This window comes from Solanum dulcamara, chromosome 1, assembly GCF_947179165.1.
Source record: "Solanum dulcamara chromosome 1, daSolDulc1.2, whole genome shotgun sequence".
Lineage (NCBI taxonomy): Eukaryota > Viridiplantae > Streptophyta > Magnoliopsida > Solanales > Solanaceae > Solanum > Solanum dulcamara.
The window spans coordinates 79,663,309-79,685,316 of record NC_077237.1 but is presented as its reverse complement, the minus strand read 5'-3'; the positions used below and the strand labels follow the sequence as shown (position 1 = coordinate 79,685,316).

At 37.1% G+C, this 22,008-nt stretch overlaps 4 protein-coding genes and 1 non-coding gene across 11 annotated transcripts; 2 read left to right on the top strand and 3 right to left on the bottom strand.

Moving 5' to 3' along the window:
- Positions 1-8,071: 8,071 nt before the first annotated feature.
- Positions 8,072-9,095, top strand: LOC129876190 (auxin-responsive protein SAUR68-like). The gene has a single exon (XM_055951587.1). It carries the CDS (start codon positions 8,476-8,478, stop codon positions 8,992-8,994), a length of 519 nt encoding a protein of 172 aa, XP_055807562.1. The 5' UTR covers positions 8,072-8,475; the 3' UTR covers positions 8,995-9,095.
- Positions 9,096-10,365: 1,270 nt separating this feature from the next.
- On the bottom strand, positions 10,366-10,787 carry LOC129877243 (auxin-responsive protein SAUR21-like). Its single transcript, XM_055952760.1, has one exon. It carries the CDS (start codon positions 10,713-10,715, stop codon positions 10,437-10,439), a length of 279 nt encoding a protein of 92 aa, XP_055808735.1. The 5' UTR covers positions 10,716-10,787; the 3' UTR covers positions 10,366-10,436.
- A 499-nt stretch (positions 10,788-11,286) lies between these two features.
- LOC129876541 (auxin-responsive protein SAUR68-like) lies at positions 11,287-11,868 on the top strand. The gene has a single exon (XM_055952035.1). It carries the CDS (start codon positions 11,340-11,342, stop codon positions 11,775-11,777), a length of 438 nt encoding a protein of 145 aa, XP_055808010.1. The 5' UTR covers positions 11,287-11,339; the 3' UTR covers positions 11,778-11,868.
- A 3,099-nt stretch (positions 11,869-14,967) lies between these two features.
- Positions 14,968-20,375, bottom strand: LOC129875965 (auxin-responsive protein SAUR68-like). 7 transcript variants are annotated; one of them, XR_008763327.1, is made up of 7 exons: positions 20,038-20,374; positions 19,682-19,857; positions 19,407-19,561; positions 19,058-19,139; positions 18,782-18,864; positions 17,110-18,669; positions 15,553-16,435 (listed from the first exon to the last, which is right to left on the bottom strand). XR_008763327.1 is itself a non-coding variant. In XM_055951264.1 (6 exons), exons 4-6 carry the CDS (start codon positions 17,151-17,153, stop codon positions 15,110-15,112), a joined length of 534 nt encoding a protein of 177 aa, XP_055807239.1. In that variant the 5' UTR covers positions 17,154-18,669; positions 18,782-18,864; positions 19,682-19,774; positions 20,038-20,375; the 3' UTR covers positions 14,968-15,109. The 7 variants fall into 7 exon arrangements, 1 of the variants encoding a protein (XP_055807239.1); XR_008763305.1 differs by having other exon boundaries at positions 19,682-19,774; positions 20,034-20,373; XR_008763287.1 differs by having other exon boundaries at positions 19,407-19,549; positions 19,682-19,774; positions 20,038-20,371.
- Positions 20,114-20,216, bottom strand: LOC129903868 (U6 spliceosomal RNA). The gene has a single exon (XR_008770308.1). It is a non-coding gene; the product is annotated as a U6 spliceosomal RNA (small nuclear RNA).
- Positions 20,376-22,008: the final 1,633 nt, after the last annotated feature.

The window sequence follows — 22,008 nt, the reverse complement described above, 5'->3', positions numbered from 1 at the left end:
TTGTTTCTCAATTTGCGGATTTGGCGATCAAGAATTTGGATTGGGACTTCCTCATAGGATAAGCTATCCTTAATTCCAACGCTTTCAATAGGGACTACCAACGAGGGATTGCCCAAGTACTTTTTCAACATTGAAACGTGGAACACCGGATGAATGAAAGTTAGTTCTGAGGGTAGGTCCAACTCATAAGCAACACTCCCGATCCGCCTCAAAATTTGGTACGGGCCAATATATCGAGGACTAAGTTTCCCCTTCTTTCCAAACCTCATGACACCCTTCATGGGTGATACTTTCAAATACACCCAATCATCCACCTCAAACTCTAAGTCTCTCCTCCTCACATCGGTGTAAGATTTTTGGCAACTTTGGGTTGTCTTTAGCCTCTCCCAGATAACTCGTACCTTCTCCATGGCTTGATGAACGAGGTCAGGCCCAATCAACTCGGCTTCACCTACTTCAAACCACCCAATGGGCGATCTACACCTCCTCCCATACAAGGCTTCATAAGGATCCATTTGAATGCTTGCATGATAGCTATTGTTATATGCAAACTCTATGAGAGGCAAGTGATCATCCCAATTCCCCTTGAAGTCAAGCACACACGCCCTCAACAAATCTTCCAATGTCTGAATGGTGCACTCTGCTTGGCCATCTGTCTGGGGATGGAAGGCTGTACTCAAGTTCACCCTCGAACCTAATCCCTTCTGAAAGGATCTCCAAAATTGGGAAGTGAATTGAGCTCCTCTGTCTGAGATGATAGACAAAGGGACCCCATGCAATCTGACGATCTCCTGTATATACAACTTTGCATAATCTTCTGCGGTGTCAGTAGTCTTAACCGCCAAAAAGTGAGCTGATTTCGTCATTCTATCCACAATCACCCAAATGGAATCATGTTGCTTTCGGGACTTCGGCAAGCCTGTAATAAAGTCCATGTTGATCATCTCCCACTTCCATTCTGGAATTTCTATGTTTTGGGCTAGACCACAGGGTCTTTGATGCTCAACCTTCACTTGTTGACAATTCAGGCATTTGGAAACGAATTCCGCAATATCCCTCTTCATCCCACTCCACCAATAGATCTCCCTCAAGTCATGGTACATTTTTGTGGAACCCGGATGAATAGAGTATCTAGAACTATGCGCTTCGGCCATAATCCTCTTTCGAACATCATCGACATCCGGCACACATAATCTATTTTGGTACCGCAATACACCATCTCCCCCTTGGGTAAAAACCATTACCTCTTGTTTGTGTACTACTCCCTTCAATTGGAAAAGGGCGGGATCTTGGTCTTGCTTTTCCTTCACTTCTGCCACAAGTGAGGATGTAGACCCATCCTGAACTGTAACTCCGCCTTCATTATTCTCTTCCAGATGAAATCCCAACCGGGCTAATCTGTGTACCTCCTTTGCCAATTCCCTTCTTCCTTCCTCCACGTGGCTAGTGCTACCCATGGACAACTTGCTAAGAGCATCAGCAACAACATTAGCTTTACCCGGATGGTAGAGAATGCTCATATCATAGTCCTTGAGTAGCTCAAGCCATCTCCTTTTCCTCAGGTTGAGTTCCTTTTGGCTAAAGACGTATTGCAAGCTCTTGTGGTCGGTGAATACATCGACATGCACTCCATACAGGTAGTGGCGCCAGATTTTAAGTGCAAACACCACAGCTACCAGCTCAAGGTCATGAGTTGGGTAATTCCTCTCATGAAGCTTAAGCTGTCTTGAAGCATAGGCTATCACCTTCCCCCTTTGCATCAACACACAACCCAAACCAATTCTGGAGGCATCACAATAAATCACAAAACCCTTTGTTCCATCGGGCAAAGTTAGAATAGGAGCAGTGGTTAACTTGGTCTTCAATTTCTGGAAACTCTCCTCACAAGCATCAGACCATTGGAACTTAGCCTTCTTTTGGGTCAGTTTAGTCAATGGTGATGATATGGATGAGAATCCCTCTACAAACCTTCGGTAGTACCCGGCCAAACCCAGAAAGCTCCTTATCTCTGTTGGGGATGTGGGTCTGGACCAATTCTTCACAGCTTCAATTTTTTGAGCGTCAACCTGAATACCATCTCCAGATATAATGTGGCCTAAGAAGGCCACTAATGCAAGCCAAAACTCACATTTAGAGAACTTTGCATACAATACCCGGTCCCTCAAAGTTTGTAAAACAACTCTAAGATGATAGGCGTGCTCCTCTTCATTCTTGGAGTAAACCAGAATATCATCTATGAATACAATCACAAACATATCATGATATGGTTTGAATACTCAGTTCATGAGATCCATAAAAGCGGTGGGAGCATTAGTCAACCCAAAAGACATGACCAAAAATTCAAAGTGGCCATAACGAGTCCGGAAAGCAGTCTTCAGAACATCGCATTCTCTCACCTTCAACTGGTGGTAGCCGGATCTCAAGTCTATCTTTGAGAAACAAGTGGCACCTTGAAGTTGGTCGAATAAGTCATCTATTCTGGGGAGAGGGTATTTGTTCTTTACGGTGACCTTATTTAACTGCCTGTAGTCGATACACATTCTAAGGGACCCATCCTTCTTCCGCACAAATAGGACCGGAGCACCCCATGGCGAGACACTCGGCCTAATGAATCCCTTATCTAATAAGTCCTTCAGCTGCTCCTTCAACTCAGCCGGAGTCATTCTATATAGAGGAATTGAGATAGGCTGGGTATCAGGAAGAACATCAATCCCGAAGTCGATCTCCCTATCAGGAGGGACTCCAGGCAGATCTTCGGGAAAGACATCCGGAAATTCGTTGACAATCGGAACCGACTCAAGAGATGGGGACTCAATGCTGTCATCTTTCACTCAGACAATGTGATAAACACACCCTTTAGAGATTAGCTTCCTGGCCCTGAGGTATGAAATAAACTTACCCTTAGGCACAATAGGGCTACCCTTCCACTCTATGACAGCCTCATTCGGGAATTTGAATGTGACAATTTGAGTCCTACAATCAATAGAGGCATAACAGACATAGAGCCAGTCCATGCCAAGTATCACGTCAAAATCAACCATGTCCAACTCAACTAGGTCGGCCAAGGTATCCTTGTGATGAATTGACACGGTGCAATCTCTATAGACTCTCTCAGCTAGGAAAGAATCACCGACAGGAGTGGCCACACTAAAAGGCTCAAGAAGACGTTCAGGAATTTTATTGAATTTGCTAGCCACATAAGGAGTCACAAAAGATAAAGTGGCACCTGTATCCATCAATACATAATAATCAAAAGAAGAGACTCGAATCGTACCTGTCACGACGTTTGGAGAGTTCTCCTGATCTTGACGACTACCCATGGCATATAGGCGGTTTGTACCTCCACTCGTACTTGGAGTAGTACCCCTCTGATTACCTCTAGCTGGTGGTGCGGTGGCAGAAGACTGGGCCCTGTTCCCCCATGTTGGACACTCCCTCAGAAGATGGCCCATTCGGCCGCATTTATAGCAACCAACCCTTCCTGCTCTGCATTCTCCCAAGTGGAGCCTACCATACTTACCGCATGGTGGCTTTCCCTTCGAACCTTGACTTACACTGGCCGGGGGTTGAGAAATCTAGGGTCTGAAATTCTGGCGACTTTGTCCTTGCCGATCATACTTGTCCTGCGGCATCGGTGCGCTGGCGGTAGATGAGGCATAGTTGGAAGGCCTCTTCTGGAAGAAGGACCTGTTGCTGTTGCTCTTGCTTTGCCTCTGCTCATTCTCCTGCCCAGATGACCTTGCCTTTTTGCTCAGGTGCTCTTCTCTGTCTTTTCTCTTCTCCTCCTCTACCTGTTGAGCATACACCATTAATCTGGAAAGATCCATATCCGAGATCAACAATGCTGCCTTGCATTCCTTCTTCACATGCCACCCTAATCCGGAGACGAATTTCCTCATCATTGACCTCACATCAGGAATCATCTCTGGAGCATACCTGGACAGCTGGATGAACTTTAGGCCATACTCCTTAACCGACATACCTTCCTGTTTCAGATTGATAAATTCCTCCACCTTCGCTTCCCTCAATTCCCGAGGAAAGAAGTGGTCAAGAAAAGCTTCCTCAAATTCATCCCACCTAGCAGGTTCAGCATCTTCACCCCTAACTTGTTTCCATTGGATCCAATCCAACTAGGTCCTATAATGTCAGGACAAAAGCTCTCGGGGAAGCATCCGACTTTAACGGTTCAATCCCCCCTACGTTTGGCAACACAGGTATTGGGTTCGAGTATGGACTATACTCTTGCCCAATTCGGTGCTCGATACTCCTCCCAAGACTCAATGCTCATGAAACTCCATCAAATCAACTCAATCAGCTCATATCAACATGTCTCATGACAACCTTGTCAACTCATCAACTCTATTACAATCAAATCTCAATGCTCAATCTCAATCATATCTTCAAGGAAGTTTTAAATGCACATATATAACATCATCTAGATATAATCAATCATTACCTCCATCCATTTGAGAAAATTCTTGTGATTCATCACATCCTCAAGACTTCAAATCGACATTTTTATAATAAGCAACATGTTTAAGAAAATAGTATACTTTATCAAGTCTACATAATTAAGAAGACTAATAAAACATATTTAGCAACTCATTTCTTCATCATCTCATACTCACATAAGGGCTCATTTTAGGAACCTCTTAGCTCAACAACATCAATGCATATAGAATCAAATAAATAGGGGACAAAACTCATTAAACTTAGACCATATCAAGAAACTCCATTTTCATGGACATCTAACCTCAAAACAAGAATAGGGCACATGGGTGGACTTAGCCCATGTTTTGGATAGACTTACATACCTTAGTAAAGACTTGAAGAAAACCTTGTGGTTGGGTCTTCAATGGAAGCTTGAGGTCTTGAAGCTCTTGGACTCCTTTTTGGTTGGAAATGGAGAAGAAGAGAAGAGAGAGGAGCTAGGGCTTTTAGAGAGAGAGTGGGGGCTGAAGAAATGACCCCAAAATACACAAGGCTTGTGTATATATAATTTAGGAAATTTCCCAAATTGCCCTTTCTCCAAATTCTGAAAATTAGGCCAAAACGCCCTTGGCGCGATAGTGGTGCGTCGCGCCCTTACAGCGCCAAGGCCAACTACGCCTAAAACCTGCACAACTTTTAGTGGCGCGTCGCGCCTGGGACCAAACTACTGAGGCATGTTTCTGGCGCGATAGTGGCGCGTCGCGCCCTTACAGCGCCAAGCCCATTATTCTGAATTCTGGGAATTTGGCCTGAAAAACCCTACACAACTTTTAATGGCGCCTCGCGCCAGGGACCAAACTACTGAGGCATGTTTTTGGCGCGATAGTGGCGCGTCGCGCCCTTACAGCGCCAAGACCATTTCCCCAGTAGTTGCAACCCAGGCCAAAAATGGACTTCCTGTCGTGCTAGTTCCTCTTTGGATCGTCATATCTTTTGACTCCGAACTCCAAATTTTACGCTCTTGGTGGCATTGGAAAGAAGACTCGACGACCTTTAATTTGATAGCTCGTGGGCCACCAAGATTGACGTCTTTCGAAAGATAGGGTCATTAAAAGTCGACCCTTACATGAACGTGTCCTAAACTTAGCCACGACGGATATTTTGGACTTAGCTCGGTCCTAGAGGCCCTCAATGACCCCACATCACCTCCAACGCTCTTAAATTTACCAGGGACTCATCTCAACTCAACCACATACTTCAAAATAAATACGATGGGCCCCTATACGTATGCAAAGAAGGCCCGAATCTTAGGAAAATTTTGAGGGGTGTTACATTGGAGAACTATCATGATATTTTAAACTTAACATCTTTTTTATTAAGAGCATTTTATTGTTCCCAATATTCCGAGCATACAATATTTCAAGATGCCCTCATAGGGTACGAACACGTGTCTCGCCAGAAATATGGTTCAACATATTATCGTCAACCCATTGTCTAATAAATCCACAAACCTCTCAGTGCAACAGATTTTACTGTTCATCTGTTTTATTATCAGACTTTACAGTGGTAAAGACTGGGTGATAAAAATTCTTAACATAAAGCATATCTTCCATTTTCCCCTTCCAAATGACATAATTAACACCATTCAAAATAATCATTCTACTACTGTTGGCTTTCATCGTTTTCCCCCAAAGAATATAACTATTGCAAATCAAAGTAATTTTTTTGTTGTTGTAGAAGTTCAAATTGTGTTGCAACCATAGAGCGTACTCAGATAAAACTTTGCTCTGATATTAGTTTATTGAAAAAATGCAGACTAACACAAAAATATATATGATCAAAATAGCAGAAATAAAATAAAAATAATAATAACACCAAGAATTTTACTTGGAAACCCAAATAAGGGAAAAAACCACGGGTCAAGAGGAGCAACTGATATCACTATAGTAAGGAATTTTACACTGTATAGTCACGAGTATAATACTCAAAAATGACTACCACACACTCAAAAGGAATAACACACTTTTGATTTACTACCTTACTAAAATATCGCTCATATTTTATTTTTCTTAATAGACTATTTTCTTATATATATATAGTCTATGAAAACCTCACAACTCTCTAAATATTTTCTTTGTGTGAATTGGTGTTTAACAAATGAGCTTAGAGATCTTATTTATAGGGGTGAAGGAACTCTTCTTCCCACCAACCTTGCCCACTTTCTTTGATAAAAGAAAACGGATTGCAAATTGCTAAACAATGGCCGAAATATTTAACTAAAGAAAAGGGTGCAAATTGCTAAACAATGTCAGCAATATTTGACTTTGAAATGTTGGTCTTTTATGACTTTGAAATAGGGACTGGACCCCACATAATTATCATATCAAATCTTATGTTCAGACGGTTTCCACGAGAGAATCATGTAATAGGGATGGCTCCCGTCATAAATGCTAGAAAATGCAAGAAATGAAAAAGTAGAGAGTGAAAGTCAAAAAGACAGAAAAGGTTGGAAAAGCATAAAGGAAAACGCGTAGCAAAAAGTCAAAAGAAGAGGCTAGCAGTAGTTGGCAGAAATGCATTAATAATTAACGCGTAGAAAACGCGTTAATCTTTTTACAGAAACGCGTTTTTGTTCCCTATGAATAGAGGGTCTCTTACCCTCATTTAGATCATTTCAGAAAGAGAGAGTAAGAATACAAAGAGAGTTATACACCAAGATAAATATTATAGTCTTGAATGTCCTCTTTAGTAGTTGTTCCTTTTACAAGAGAGAAGTGTTAATTGTGGTTTTCTCCTTGTATTTGAGAGCTGTGTACTCCATATTAAAATAGTGAGATCCTTCTACCCCATGGTTTTTCCCCTCTATCTGTTAGAGGGGTTTCCACATAAAATTCTAGTGTCCAATTTATTTTCATATTTATTGTCATATCAAACTTCAGTTGTGGTGCTTCCTCCCCCAACAATAAAGGGTTAGATATAACAATAGGTCCCTTAAAGGGAAATCAGTAAAAACTATGCTAGTTCTACCTTCCATTTAACGAAGGCTACAACGGTAACATGTAAATACAAGGTGCACTAGGTGTACTCTAACGTACATATTATATTAGACAGATGATCTATACTGTGGTAATCCGTCTTTTCCACAACTGTAAGTAGTAATGTGATATATTGATGCTTGTATTTCGTATAATGTACGAATCTCTTCTTCTGGCTTTCTGCACAATGACCTTTCGGAACATCTCCGGACGTGATCAAAGCCGAACTCCTCTTCAGATTTAGCGAACAAATCTTGAAATAAAGGCTGGCTTAAGTATGATACTGACACGATAAATCTCTTCTTACATCTCTCTCCTACATATACTGCACAATGACCTTTTATAACATCTCCGGATGCTGAAGACCTCCTTAAAACCCTATTAGCCTGAATAAATGGAGTCATTTTGATACCCATTTTCTTCAAGGAATGTTTTGTAACTCCAAACGATGAAGGCAAAGAAAGAATAAGAATTTTAAGAATTACACAAACAATGAAAGTTTCTTTGAAAGTCTAGATACTTGTGTTCTGCTCAAATGCTTTTTGTATTAGTATATACAAGCCAACTATAAGTATCATACACAAATGTTTATTGGTGAAGAGAAGAGAAATTTGAGAGAGAACAGCACATGAAGTTTCACATGGTTTTGCCTACTCCATTATTGTCAAAATATTCAGGCCATAAATTTGTGGAAGAACAACACTAGGTCCCTCTGCTTCTCATGATTTGGAACAGAAGACACCCTTAAAATTAAGAGCCACAAGAATCGATGACTTATTCCAGGACCACTTGGTTTAAAGATATGGTAACAGAGAATTGAATAAATGCATCAACCTCTTTGATTAAAACTAGACAACTTATAATCTTTCATCCTTTCAAATTTAAGGCCCCATATAAACATAGCCACCAAGCATCAGCACATGGCTTTGTCTTCGGTGGTTAGTGACAAAAACTTCAGCTCTAACAGAAAGCCTGTCTACAGCCTTTTATATAAATAACTCCCCCTTCTATGATATGTTTTCATCATCAACTACAAGCATTATCTATTCAGACACCAAATTGTTCTAGTCTTCCAAGAAAAATGGAAATGCTCAGCGCTGAGAAACTCATCAAGATGGCTAGGAGATGGAAGAAGTTTGCTGCCAAACAGAGAAAGAGGATTTCATTTCCGAGAAGTGGCAGAGATGTAGAGGGTTGCAGTACATCCTCATCCTCTATAGTTGAAAAGGGGCATTTTGTAGCCTATACAATTGATCAAAGGCGTTATGCATTTCCCTTGGCTTACCTTGAAAATGAGGTCGTTAGGCAACTTTTAAACATGTCTGAAGAAGAGTTTGGACCACCGAGTGCTAGCCCTATAACATTACCCTGTGATTCAGCCTTCATGGACTACATCGTTTCACTAATCAAGAAAGGTGTAGCTGCCGGAGATCTTCACAAAGCATTGCTCCTATCAATTCATTCATGTTGCTGTTCAACTTCTTCTTTGCACCAAGAAAGTCGAAATCAACAGATTCTTGTTTATTGAGTCATGACATCATGTTTTATAAATTTTAGCTCAAAATAGATTGTATAGCTAGTGAAAAATAGGCAACAGAAAGCATGTATTGTTACAAATAGGAATTCAGAAGCTTTAACATACTCATCTTTGGACTAATTTTTTTGAATGTATAGAATTTAATCCTATGGCAAACCAAAATTTGTTATTTGTCATGATCAAATGCATGACTAGAAATCCTTACACATTCCTTTCAGAATGGGAGAGGAAAATAATGAGTTTTATAAGGTATAAAACAAGTTCACATGGTACGCGCGCTTTTGAGTTCGATGATGGTGTAGCCCAAAGGGACAAACTCGTAAGTTCTATGGAGTCAAAGCTAACAATACGAGCCATGGGCTTGGGTCGTGACATATATTATCGAAGCCAAGAGACAAATCCTCTAGGTTATTGAGTCAAAGTGGACAATACATGTCATGAGCTTGGGTCGTGACTAGGTGTGCAATGGTCATCTTGTCCCTTCTGGCAGCGATGCACTCCTAGCCTTAATTGGCCGGTCGTGCCTCTGACGCTGTTAATTTAAAGAAATTAGAGTGTTCAAAGCAAGCCTACGCTCTGTATGCTAATAGGATAACATTATAGGATTTCGGTCCTATTACGTTGCCTTCAGGATCGGAGTAATGATTAACAGGGACAGTCGGGAGCATTCTTATTTCATAGTCAGAGGTGAAATTCTTGGATTTATGAAAGACGAACAACTGCGAAAGCATTTGCCAAGAACGAAAGTTGGGGGATTGAAGATGATCAAATACCGTCCTAGTCTCAACCATAAACGATGCCGACCAGGGATTGACTGATGTTGCTTTTAGGACTCGGCCGGCACCTTTTGAGAAATCAAAGTTTTTGGGTTTCAGGAGAGTATGGTCGCAAGGCTGAAACTTAAAAAGCTATTCAGATATCTAATTAATGAGAATTCTTTCAACTATCTGCATTTTAAAGTCTGTTACTTTTTTCTATTTGTTTAGTTTCATTTCTTGATGTAGTTGTATACATTTCCAATGTTGACAAGAACAATTAAAACGATGGCGATTAGAATTGAAAATAGCCTAAGTCGGCTGAGCGTTTGATGGCTTATCTCCGTTTATTAGTTGATTTTCCAGGAAACTATTTCTCATTAAAGTCAGATGCCAGATTTTACGCTCATCCAATTTTTATTTCGTGTTTGAATTAATCTTTTTTCCGTTAAATGACACTCTCCAGTACACTAGTCTCCTCCACATTAATACTTGTTCAGAATATGAGAATTGTCTCGGCAAATTTGACTAAAGAGTGAGTAATTAATCAGAAGTATAACTTTTGCTACTCATAAATTTACAATGACAATTACCTATCTCTAAAATCTCCTCTTTCTCATTTACAAGTCCTATTTTGCAGAAAAATCATTTGTTGAAGAATTTGCACTATGATGTAACTCATGATCTTCTTAAGCGGGAAGTAAGATCAAAGAACACATCCTCTTTGCAAGGTATCGTGAGACCACCCATCGGATGATCAAAGCCAAACTCTTCTTCAGCTTGAGCTAATAAGTCTTGAAATAAAGGCTGGCTTAAGTATGATACTGGCACGACGAATCTCTTCTTCTGGCTCTCTCCTACATATACTGCACAATGTCCTTTTGGAATACCACCAGATGTTGAAGACATCCTTAGGATTCGATTAGAAAGAATAAATGGAGTCACTTTGATACCCATTGTCTCGAGAGCTATTTGGCAACTCCAAATGATGAAGGCAATGAAAGAAGAAGAATTTTGAGAACTACAGACAACAAAAGTTCTCTTGAATGTTTAGATAGTTGTGTTCTGCTCAAATTCTTTGTGTATTAGTATATATAAGCTAACGAAAAGTTTCATACATAAATGTTTTTCGGTAAAGAAAAATTTGAGAGACAACGACACATAAAGTTTCACATGGTTTTGCCTATTGTCAAAATATTTAGGCCATAAATTTGTTGAAGAACAATACTGGCCCTCTGCTTCTCATGATTTGGAACATCAAACACCTTTAAAATTAAGATCTACAAGAATGGATGAAATCGATGACTTAGTCGTGGACCACTTGATTTAAAGATATGGTGACAGAAAATTGAATAAATGCATCAACCTCTTTTGTTAAAACTAGACAACCAGCCATGTCCACAATTCAATAGGTCCCATATTCAACAACAGCACATGATTTTGCCTTAAATGCCTAACTCAAGTTGACAAGCTAGAGCTATAAATAAACTGCTTCTATGAGCCATTTGATCATCAAGCAGCTATCAGTAAATCAAATCTTATCATCAACTTTTTTCATTCCTGTATTCCAAAGAAATCAATATGATCAGTGCGAAGAAACTCATCAAGATGGCAAGGAAATGGCAGAAGTTCGCAGCCAAGCAAAGGAAGAGAATTTCTTTTCCAAGATCCAAGTATAATGATGCAGAGAGTTGTAGCACATCATCTTCTATAGTTGGCAAAGGGAATTTTGTGGTATATACAACTGATCAGAAGCGATTTGTGGTTCCATTGGCTTATCTTCAACAAGAGGTAATCAGACAACTATTGCATATGTCTGAAGAAGAGTTTGGACTTCCAAGTGATGGCCCTATCACATTACCATGTGATGCACAGTTCATGAACAATATTATATTACTCATCGAAAGAGGTGTAGCTGCAGATGTACAAAATGCTTTGCTTGTTTTTGTACCTTCCAGTCGATGCTCATCAGCTTCATATCTTCAAGAACAACAAACCCCGCAATTGCTAGTTTGTTAAGCTAACTGTGATAAGTTTTGTAGTGGATACATGATACTCAACAAGTGTAGAGAATGTTAACATTTATTATACACCATTTTCTTGACTCCAACTCGTTCTATTCTTTGACATTTTTGAAAAAGGTGATTTCTTTCCATCTATATATCTGTCTAATATTAGGAGGACATAGTTATTCGATATCTTGTTCTATTCCTCGTGTTGTTTGAAAAGTTATTTTGATACTTGTATCGGTGCAAGGTAGCAAATATGACACAGAATGCCCCAAATATTAACAACCTCTTGGAGCCAACGTGGATTTAACTGAGAACATAAAACAATGGATGCTAAAGAATCTATACATCTAATACTAATCAGTTAGGATTAAAATTTAGTTGTTGCAATAAACATTACTGTCTGGTGGTTATCAACTGTCTTTTTATTATTTAAAGATTTGTAAGTCTGTGTTGGGATAAAAGTGAGATTTAAAGAATGTACTAGTTTTAAACTACTCCAAAGTTTGACTTAAAAGTAACTACTCTTACCTTTTAGATTTAAGATAGTCGTTCCTTTAGCACAATTACTATGAGTTAGTATTCTGATTTTTCCAGTTTTACTTTGTTTTCGTCAAGGACAACATAGAGACCATACAACATCTGTCCAAGTCCAGATTTCTGGACAATCTACCGAAAATAAATTAATTGACGAACATTATAAGAAATACAAGCATCAATATATCACATTACTACTATAGTTGTGGAAAAGACAGATTACCACAATATAGATCATCTGTCTAATATAATATATACGTTAGAGTGTCTAGATAAAATTAAATGTAGACGATTTGGTAATTCGTGGTCTCTTAACAATATTTAGGACATGAAACAAATTGTTCTTGTATGTATCAAAGACGTATAGTGCGTTACATCCACAACTTCAGTACAGCTAACTGTCTTACTAAGTTTAATGAGATTATAAGATTTTTAAAATATACAAACAAGTATTGGTCAAAACCTAAGATTAATACAACAGAATTTCATAATAAAATAATCTCTAAATGCTACCGCATATCAGGGCAAAACAGAAGCTCGACACATGGGACAATCTTTTTTCCTCAGCAACCATTGTCTGATGCAGCCCGTGTGATATTCGTGTCCGCACCCAAGTGTCCCAATGGAATCTTCGTCCTCAAATTCCGCTTGACATATGGCACAAATCTCTTCAGTTTCTGTGGGATTATTTACTCCGTCTTTAGGAGTAGGTACACGATGAATTCTTGTTTTAAAATACTCCAATAATATGTCCTGTTTCTCCTCCGTGTAAGCCTCTTGATCATCAATCAGTACACTTGTTGCTTGAGAATAATCTGGAGAGTTGCCCCAATATTGTGATGATGGGGCATTCAAATTGTCTTCTACGTCTTGTCCCCTTAAGAAACTTTCCACTAAATCACGACTTCTAACGTTAGTTATTGTAATCCCGAGATTGTGAGCCACCGATTGATAGTTGTGTGGAGTAATTGTGGCGTCTAATCCCAAAACGAAGGGATGATCAACTGACGAAGAATGATCACAGGGGGATTGCCTAGTTGTTATTCTAGCAATACGCCCATAGACAGAGGTATGTTGAGAATATTGATGATAATTTGAAGAAGAATGAGAGCTAATCATTGTTCAAAACGAGCAAATTAAACAGAAACAATGTTGGAATTTCTGAAAAGAACAGAGCACAACAATGTTTTTGGGATTTCTGAGTACTTCTTGAGTTGTTGGAAGGAAGAGAGAATAACAATCAGAAAACACAATTTTATAACAAGTCTAAGGACACTCTCAGATCCATATTCCAAGTTTATTTAGGAACGTTATAACCCTATTTATTTTTTTTGGAAACTTAAAGCGGTAAAGAAAATAAGTTTCCTAATTCATTTATTTCTCCTACTTTCTTTAGGAGTAGGATTTAAGGATTTATGGATATGAATGGTAAAAAAAAATAAAGGTAAAAGAATCATAGTTGGAGAAGGAATAGGAGAGGGAATGTAATTAATTTCCCAACAAGTGACTACGGAAAAGGAGGGAAAATATAATTGGACGAATTGAGATACAAACATGAAACTCTGAGGATTAGGTGCTCTAATTTATTTAATGGAAGAATTAGCACGAGATCGATATAATGTGATTACAGGGGAAGTCATACGGACTGCTATAGCTGAAGAGTTTGGAATTTTGACACGAGTATTGTGTGAGTAGTGACCTTACCTTAACTTGTATTTCCATAACCTGTATGATTTATATATGATTCTGAAAATGAAATGGTTGGGACGAGTCCTTTCCTTAATGTAGCACCGAACCATTACTTGAGATGCTTATCAATTATTTTAAATTAGTTTTTGGACACATGTATTGCACGTGTACCCCATGCAACTAGTATATACGATATAAATTATATTAATATTGTAGTGTAATCAATAACAAAATTTGTTTAAAAGTACAAGCTAAAATTGATGAACACACATCCTATTTAATTATTTTTTTGTTGGACGACAAATGTTTATATATCGTATGAAACTGCAAAATTGGACAGCTGATCGGTTTAGGAAAAAAAAAAACTTATCTATTCATCTTTCATATGCTTCTGCGAAGTTATTGAAATAATTTTCTAAATAATAGTAGAGAGTGATGTTACAAGAATTTACATGACAATACCACCATTTTCATGAATATTCATATGAAGTAACAAAGGAAAATAAACATAAACATTTACCTCATAAATTTGGAGCTTTCCTCTACTATTTTTTGATTTATAAAAGCTGATTATTAAGAAGAATATAATGAATGAGATAATATAATTCATTATCAACTTAATGATGATTAATGAATTTCTTAATGGTTCACTTGGATTATTTGTGGAGATGGAGAAACATGAAAACAAGAAAACCAATAGTTATTTCGTGTAGGAGGTGGAAAGTCATTAGTTACCATTTACTGAATATTGATCTCCCAATAATTACAACAACTCAATGTTAATTGAGAATTGAGAATTATATATGATGAATGAATATGATGTTTTCATCGTTAATTGAGAATTAACAATCTCTTGGAGCTGGTACAAACTTAACCATGAACATTAAAAAATGAACGCAAAGGATCTGTACAATTTGTATGTCTGTGTTGGGATAAAAGAAAGATTTAGAGAATGTACTAGTTTTAGACAACACTTAAAGAAAAAAAAATTAGTATATTTGAGCTATGGCCATGAATATGGTAAATTTTACAATTATGTACTCTTCAATCTTGCTCCATCCTCTCTAAAAACTATATTTGAGGTAGCATGTACAAAAAAGAAACATTGATTATGACCTAATAAACAAGAATCTGCCGAGTTCCACTTTCTTGGTACAAAGAAGTTGAGCAGCAACATGAAGGAATTGATAGGAGCAACGCTTTGTGAAGATCTCCAGAAGCTATACCTTTCTTGATTAGCGAAATGATATAGTCCATGAAGGTTGAATCACAGGGTAATGTAATAGGACCACCACTCGTAAGCCCAAATTCTTCTTCGGACATGTTCAACAGTTGCCTAATGACTTCGTTTTCAAGGTAAGCCAATGGAATAACAAAGGGTAATTGATCAGCTGTATAGACTACAAAATGTCCTTTTTCAACTACAGAGGATGAAGATGTACTGCAACTGTCTATATCACTGCCATTTCTTGGAAATGAAATCCTCTTCCTCTGCATGGCTGCAAACTTCTGCCATCTCCTAGCCATTTTGATGAGTTTCTTGGTACTTATCACTGCCATTTTTGTTTATTGGAAGATTGGACACAAGAAAGTAAATAAGAAATTTAGAGACCTTTGATTGCTGAATTGATAATGCTTGTGCTTGATGATAAAAAGGCTCACGAAAGAGGGATTATTTGTAACTTGTGAAATAGGGCTGATGAGTTAGGCAAAGCCATGTGCTGATGCCTGTTGGCCATGTTCATATGGGGCCTTAAAATTTTGTGGATGAAGCTAGTTTGAAAATAAAACATGATAAGTTTCTTTGATCAAACAACCAACTAGGCCTACTTGGTATTTCTCAGCAATACCAATAATTTGAGATCATTAAATGAACAATTGCTGGTAAGAAGCAAAACCATGTTCTGCTCTCTTCTTTGTCATGTAGATAGGTGACCTTAGGAATTGTGGAGGTTGGTTGTCTAGTTTTAGGTTGATAGCTGCTTCCTTTTGTTCGTCTATAGCTATAATTATGTCCATCCAAGTTCCTCGTATAACTCAATCTAATCGAGCCCTCAACAAGTCTTCGACACTAGGAGATGTTCCAAAGGGTCATTTTGTTGTCTATGTTGTGAGAACCATAACAAGAGAGGTTCATTGTCCGGATTTCATTCTTGAGCCAACCTTTTTCTTTTCAAGATTTGCTGAGTCAAGCTGAGGAAGAAGTTGATTTTGATCATCTGATAGGCAGTTTTACAATTCCTTGTGGAGAGTAACTCTTCATTAATCTCATTTCGTGCTTGTTTAGGACATGAGAAGGGAAAAAATTCTCTGTTTTTTGCTAACACAAGTTTGTAAAGCAATGAAAGAGATGGTTAATGTATTATACAGTTGAGGGGTTGGAAATCACCGTGTTTCGTCCAATGGAAAGGCCAGTCGGAATGCTGTTTGAAGTCGGAATTCCTGAGGGAAAGGACATTGGAAAGAGTTGTTACGAGTACAATTTCGATAGATTTTCAATGAAAAGGCAGTATAAAGAGTACAATTTCGACGGATTTTCAATGAAAAGGAACATCAGAAATTCGCATTTTTCCAGTAGTGCAAGTTATCACTTCAACAGATGCAGAAGCAAGACATAAGGGGACGTTTGGTAGAGTGATTAAAAATAATGCTAAATAGAGTGTATTGGTAATGCTTGTATAAGTTATGCTTGCATTAATTATGGATAGAATATTTATTATGCATTATTTGGTTTAGTGTATTTAAAATAGCATGCATTGCATAAAAATATTTATTTACAAAAATATCCTCAACAATTATGGTGGAAAAGACATAAAAAGAATTTTGAGGGGTAATTGGGTCTTTAATCATGTTAATGCACGCATTAAATCCCTTTGCATTACTAATACCTAGAAATCCATGGTATTAGTAATACACACCTTAATACACAATAGAGTGTATAACTAATGCTGCATTAGTTATACGTAACATGAAAAAGTGTACCAAACAAGGTACTACTAATATATATAATTAATGCATGCATTAATTTTGCTAATACACTCTACCAAATGACCCCTAATTTTTTACAAAGTAAGAAAGTATATGAAAAAAAAAAAGAGAGCATATAGTAGTGTTACCAAGAATTCTTCAATGGCCTTTCCAACAATGCTGAAAGGTACATCTCGTTAGCTAGGGGCCTCTATCGAGCTTCCTTCCCACAATCCACTTCACCTTATATATTCTTGTGGAGCAGCTACACAACATCCACATCGAGGAAGTGGCTCACTACCCTGCCCTTCCCTGCCCGCCCCATTGCTATCCCTACAGGGCCTCAATTGTTGTCCACATAACATGTCCATCAACCAGGATATGTGCATCATATTGGATATGCAATATCATATCAAATTATGGCTTCTGTTTCTTAATATTTGAATAACAAAAGGCAATAACTTAAACAGAAAACAGATACAAGACATTGTGAGTTCACCATCTAAGACTTAAATATATTGAAGCAACACCAACCCAAATCTTGACTCATTATATCCATAAGCACACAATACATTTCTGTTCTTCTATAAAAACTCCATCACGACATCAATCGAATAATAAGTGCAAACTCAGTAAAGTGACCAACATTCAACTTATTACAAGGATGAATTATTCACTCAAGCGGTGAAAAAAAAGCAGCAGTAAATAAGGGACTGAAACAGGTAATGTGAGTTAAGCCTCAAGAAAGATTAAGGAATAATCTTAGGAGAATGATGATAGAAGATGCATAGTAAAATGGTGAACTAATGATTAGGGGTATATGTAAACCATTTTTTCCTCATCGTCTATCAGATGCCACTGATTCAGTAGAGAAGAGGTACTTCACTAGTGAAAGAACAGAGTCGTGAGCAGGATCATATGGATGGTCCTTTGAAGGAATCTCCAGAATGGCTGGGATTGGTTTATTGTAACTATCAACCAAGAATCTGATCATGTTTGCAACCTTAATATGAAAATGGGAGAAGCTTTTATTCGATCCAAAGGATTTATTAGAGCAACTACAAATAGAGGCAAAAGAGGAGCAGTAGTTGTCCTGAAGAGACGCCGAAGAACAACATACAAATTGCTAATACATGAAGAAAACAAAATCAATCAAAGTTCAAAAATGTTAAATTGATCACCGTCACACGAATGCACTATATTAGTTAGAGGTAGTACATTTGGACATATTTTGCTGGAGTCAGTAACAACAAACAAAAGATTGAAACGATTTGACTGCAGAAAACAAATCCTTAGCTACTTTTATAATGGGAAGTGTTTGTACTTTCTCCCAAGTTGTTTGGTGCAATTAACAGGTAATCCTCATTATTGTCCAATTCCGGAGGACAGACTCATATTAGACAAATGGTCCTCCTCTTTTGCAGTCATAGAAGTTGGCATGATATGGCAATGATTCCTCAACTATGCTTTTTAGACGCCATTCAAGGTTAAAATGGCAGCCTAGTGCACAAAGCCTCTCGTATTAGCAAGGTTCAATAAAGGGCCGCATCCCAAGGGGAAGGGGTGTGATGTAGACAAACAACTCTAATGTAAGCATTAGTGGTCATACGGAGACAAATTTTACCGTTGCTCCAAGGTTCCCCTTAGATGGCCCACACACCATTCAAGGTTGACTTTGCAAATACAAGTATACCAAGAAAGTGGTGGAACTGTCACATAAAAGATATTTTACGAAGCTTAATTTCCTATATCATACTCCGATTAAAATGAAGCTATGGATACTGTCATAAAACAAGAGGGGAAAATAGAATAAAAACTCACATATAAGCTGATTTATACTATCACAATGTCCTCCCTTGTGGTGAATTCTTTCAAAGCATCTTCAATCTGCTTCACCATTATTTCTAAACCATAAGAAACGGAAAGATACATTACATTCTTTCTCAAAAAATTAAATTAGAGTGATACAAAATGTAAAAGCTCCATCACTGGCAAGGCCTTAACAATCCTAATCAAGCAACCTCGATTTTCTTTCTTTCATAAATTTTTCATCTATTAAATCACAATATTAGAGAGAACAAAAAATTGAAAACATACTTGAATCAACAATAAGATAGTTAGTTTTCCTCCTCAAATCAACATTACCAACTCCTGCTAGTAAAAACCCAGTGATTGTATCCTACATTAAGAAGTTCGCAAGTACACTGATGAGAATATGAATTTAAGATACCAATTTCCATGCAAGTGCAATAAGATAAAAGGAATTGACTCGTTGATAAGGGGCCATAACGCTAACAGTATATTTGATGTCTACTATTTCCACTTTATAGTTTGTTAGAATCAGAAATAAGATTTAAGAACATATTCAATCCAATGACACAATTCAGTTTTTATACACCATCATTTACTACAACAAATCTATTCAACAACAACAACAACAACATACCCAGTGTAATCCCACAAGTGAAATCTGCGAAAGGTAGAATTTACACCGACTTTATCCCTACTTTTGTGGGGTAGAGAGACTGCTTCCAATACACCCTTGGCTCGACAGAAAGAAAAGAATTTGAAGCATGGTAGCAAGAAAATCTGATAGCAAAGCTGCTAGATATAAATCAAATGAAGCAACATATAGTTTAAAAATTGTTTTAGGTGACAGATTCAAACTATAATAATATGAAAGCATATTGGTTATTAGTGAAAGATTAAATAGTGAATCACCTCAACAGCAATCATAGCAATGAGGGCTGAGTTATTTGTTCTGACTGGAGCTCAATTCGCCATCTAAACTGAAATGATTGTAATTGTAACCAACTACAACAACAAAAAAAAACTATAAGTCAATCAAATGGCAAAACCTAATTAGCAAAACCATGAATTTGGGGATTCTGATAAAACTTCAGATGCAAATTAAGTCCAAACCAAGGAAGTAAAACACAATCACAATATACTTGAATCCAATCATGTTGACAGAAAAACTAGGGCATAATAAACTAATAGTATGCCTATCTTCGTCGACTAAATTTGGGGAAACAGGAAATAAAATAGACGAAAGAAACTCCGAATTGCTTACGAACTTCGAGAAATCTCGTTTGACCGTCGCCGGCCAAAAAAATACAGATCAACCGGAGCATCAGCGCCTCCGACCGGCAAAAAAATTTGGACCATTTCTCGATTTGTGCGTGTCATCCTTGCGCAGGGGCCATGCTAATCTTCTCTGTATCGTTCCAATTTTATCGGATGTCCCCGAAGGGACGAACTCCATTGCTTCGCTAGGGTTCTTATTATGCTGTAAAGTTCTCTCTTTGCACGATGTGGGAGAAACGTAAAAGAAGAGTAAATGTCGTTTTGGGTCCTTAAGTTTCGAAAACCAAACATTTCGTCCTATTTGAAGAATCCTTTATTTCAACATCACCCATTTAACTATTCATTCACGTCATGAAGCTCCTTCTCAAGACGTCAAACTTTCCCTCATTTTTTGTACTATATTATCATAAATTCATTTTTTTGACATAAAGACTCAATATAAATAATTCATTTTTATTTATATATAATAGATGTCAAATTTTCTTAGGCTGGTTTGTATCTTTACTTCTTTAGATTTTAATTTATTTTAGAAAATATATATACATACATATATATATATATATATATATATGTATTTGATCAAAAGATAAAATAAATAAGTACTACTGAAACATAGTAAAAAAAAATCAAAATCTTTTATTATTCTCTTAATCTGTGTGTCTAGTCAAACACCTTCATATAAATTAAAATGTAAAATATGGTGTAGATTTAAGTTTTAAAAAAAATGAATAACAAGAACACTCACCTCAACAATAATACAAGCACATAGTAAATTTCCATTAAAAATGTGATAAGGAGCTCCTGGTGAGCTTAAATTATTTTCTCTAAGAAGAATTAAGCTTACACAATAGAAAACTAACATAAGAAACTAATTATAAAAAAAATTCTAAAACTAAAGTGGCATTAAATATTGAATCTTAAACCCAATAAGGATTAGGTGTTTTATTATTCCTTAGAACTTCTTCAATTATTCTTTTCGACAAGGGTGGATGTAGAGTTGCCACGTCTCATTCATATGAACTCACTGCTTTCGATGGGGAGCATATATTAGTGTAAGAATTTATTGAAGTCGATTTGAACCTGTAATTCAAAAAACATAACAAATTCAATTGAAGTATCTTAAAGATTGAACTTATAAAGTTTAAATCTAAACTTACGACCGATAACACAAATTAAAGTCAACCCCACTAATTAATATAGTAATATCTTCCTCTTCAAATCTCCTCCTATTGTAATTAATAAATAAATTTAGCTTAATCAAAACAATCTCAAATATATAAAAAAAGCATGAACATATTATCAAAAATAGAAAAGAAAAGAACTAACAACATTGTATATAGCCCCACTAACTCATTTAGGGGGATTTTCTATTAATGAAATTTAGAAGTTACATGTTTCAAAGTTGCGAATGAAAATTTAAGATAAAATATTTATCCTCTTTTAAAAATTTCTAGAAATAAATATGTTCAATCATATTTACAATTTTAATATAAAATTAGATTATAATTACACATTTTTTGTATAAGATACATCATAGTGCAAATTCTTCAACAAATGTTTTTTTCTCTTTTTGTAAAATAGGACTTGTGAATGAGAAAGAGGAGATTTTAGAAATAGGTCATTTTCATCGTAAATTAATGAGGAGCAAAAGTTCTACTTGTGATTAATTACTCACTCTTTAGTCATATTTGCCTAGTCAATTCCCATATAGTAAAGGTATCAGGACCCTTGCTTATCACTTGTATTGTGCACTTTGACCCAACAATCTAACGGATTTGTCTCTTAGGCTTGATAATATGTCATAACCCAAGCTTATGGTTTGTATTGTTAGCATTGACCCCATGGAACTTACAAGTTTGTCCGTTGGGCTACACCATCATCAAGCCCAAAAGTGTATGTACCATGCAAACTTGTTTTATACCCCATAAAGCTCATTATTTTACTTTCCCATTCCGAAAGGA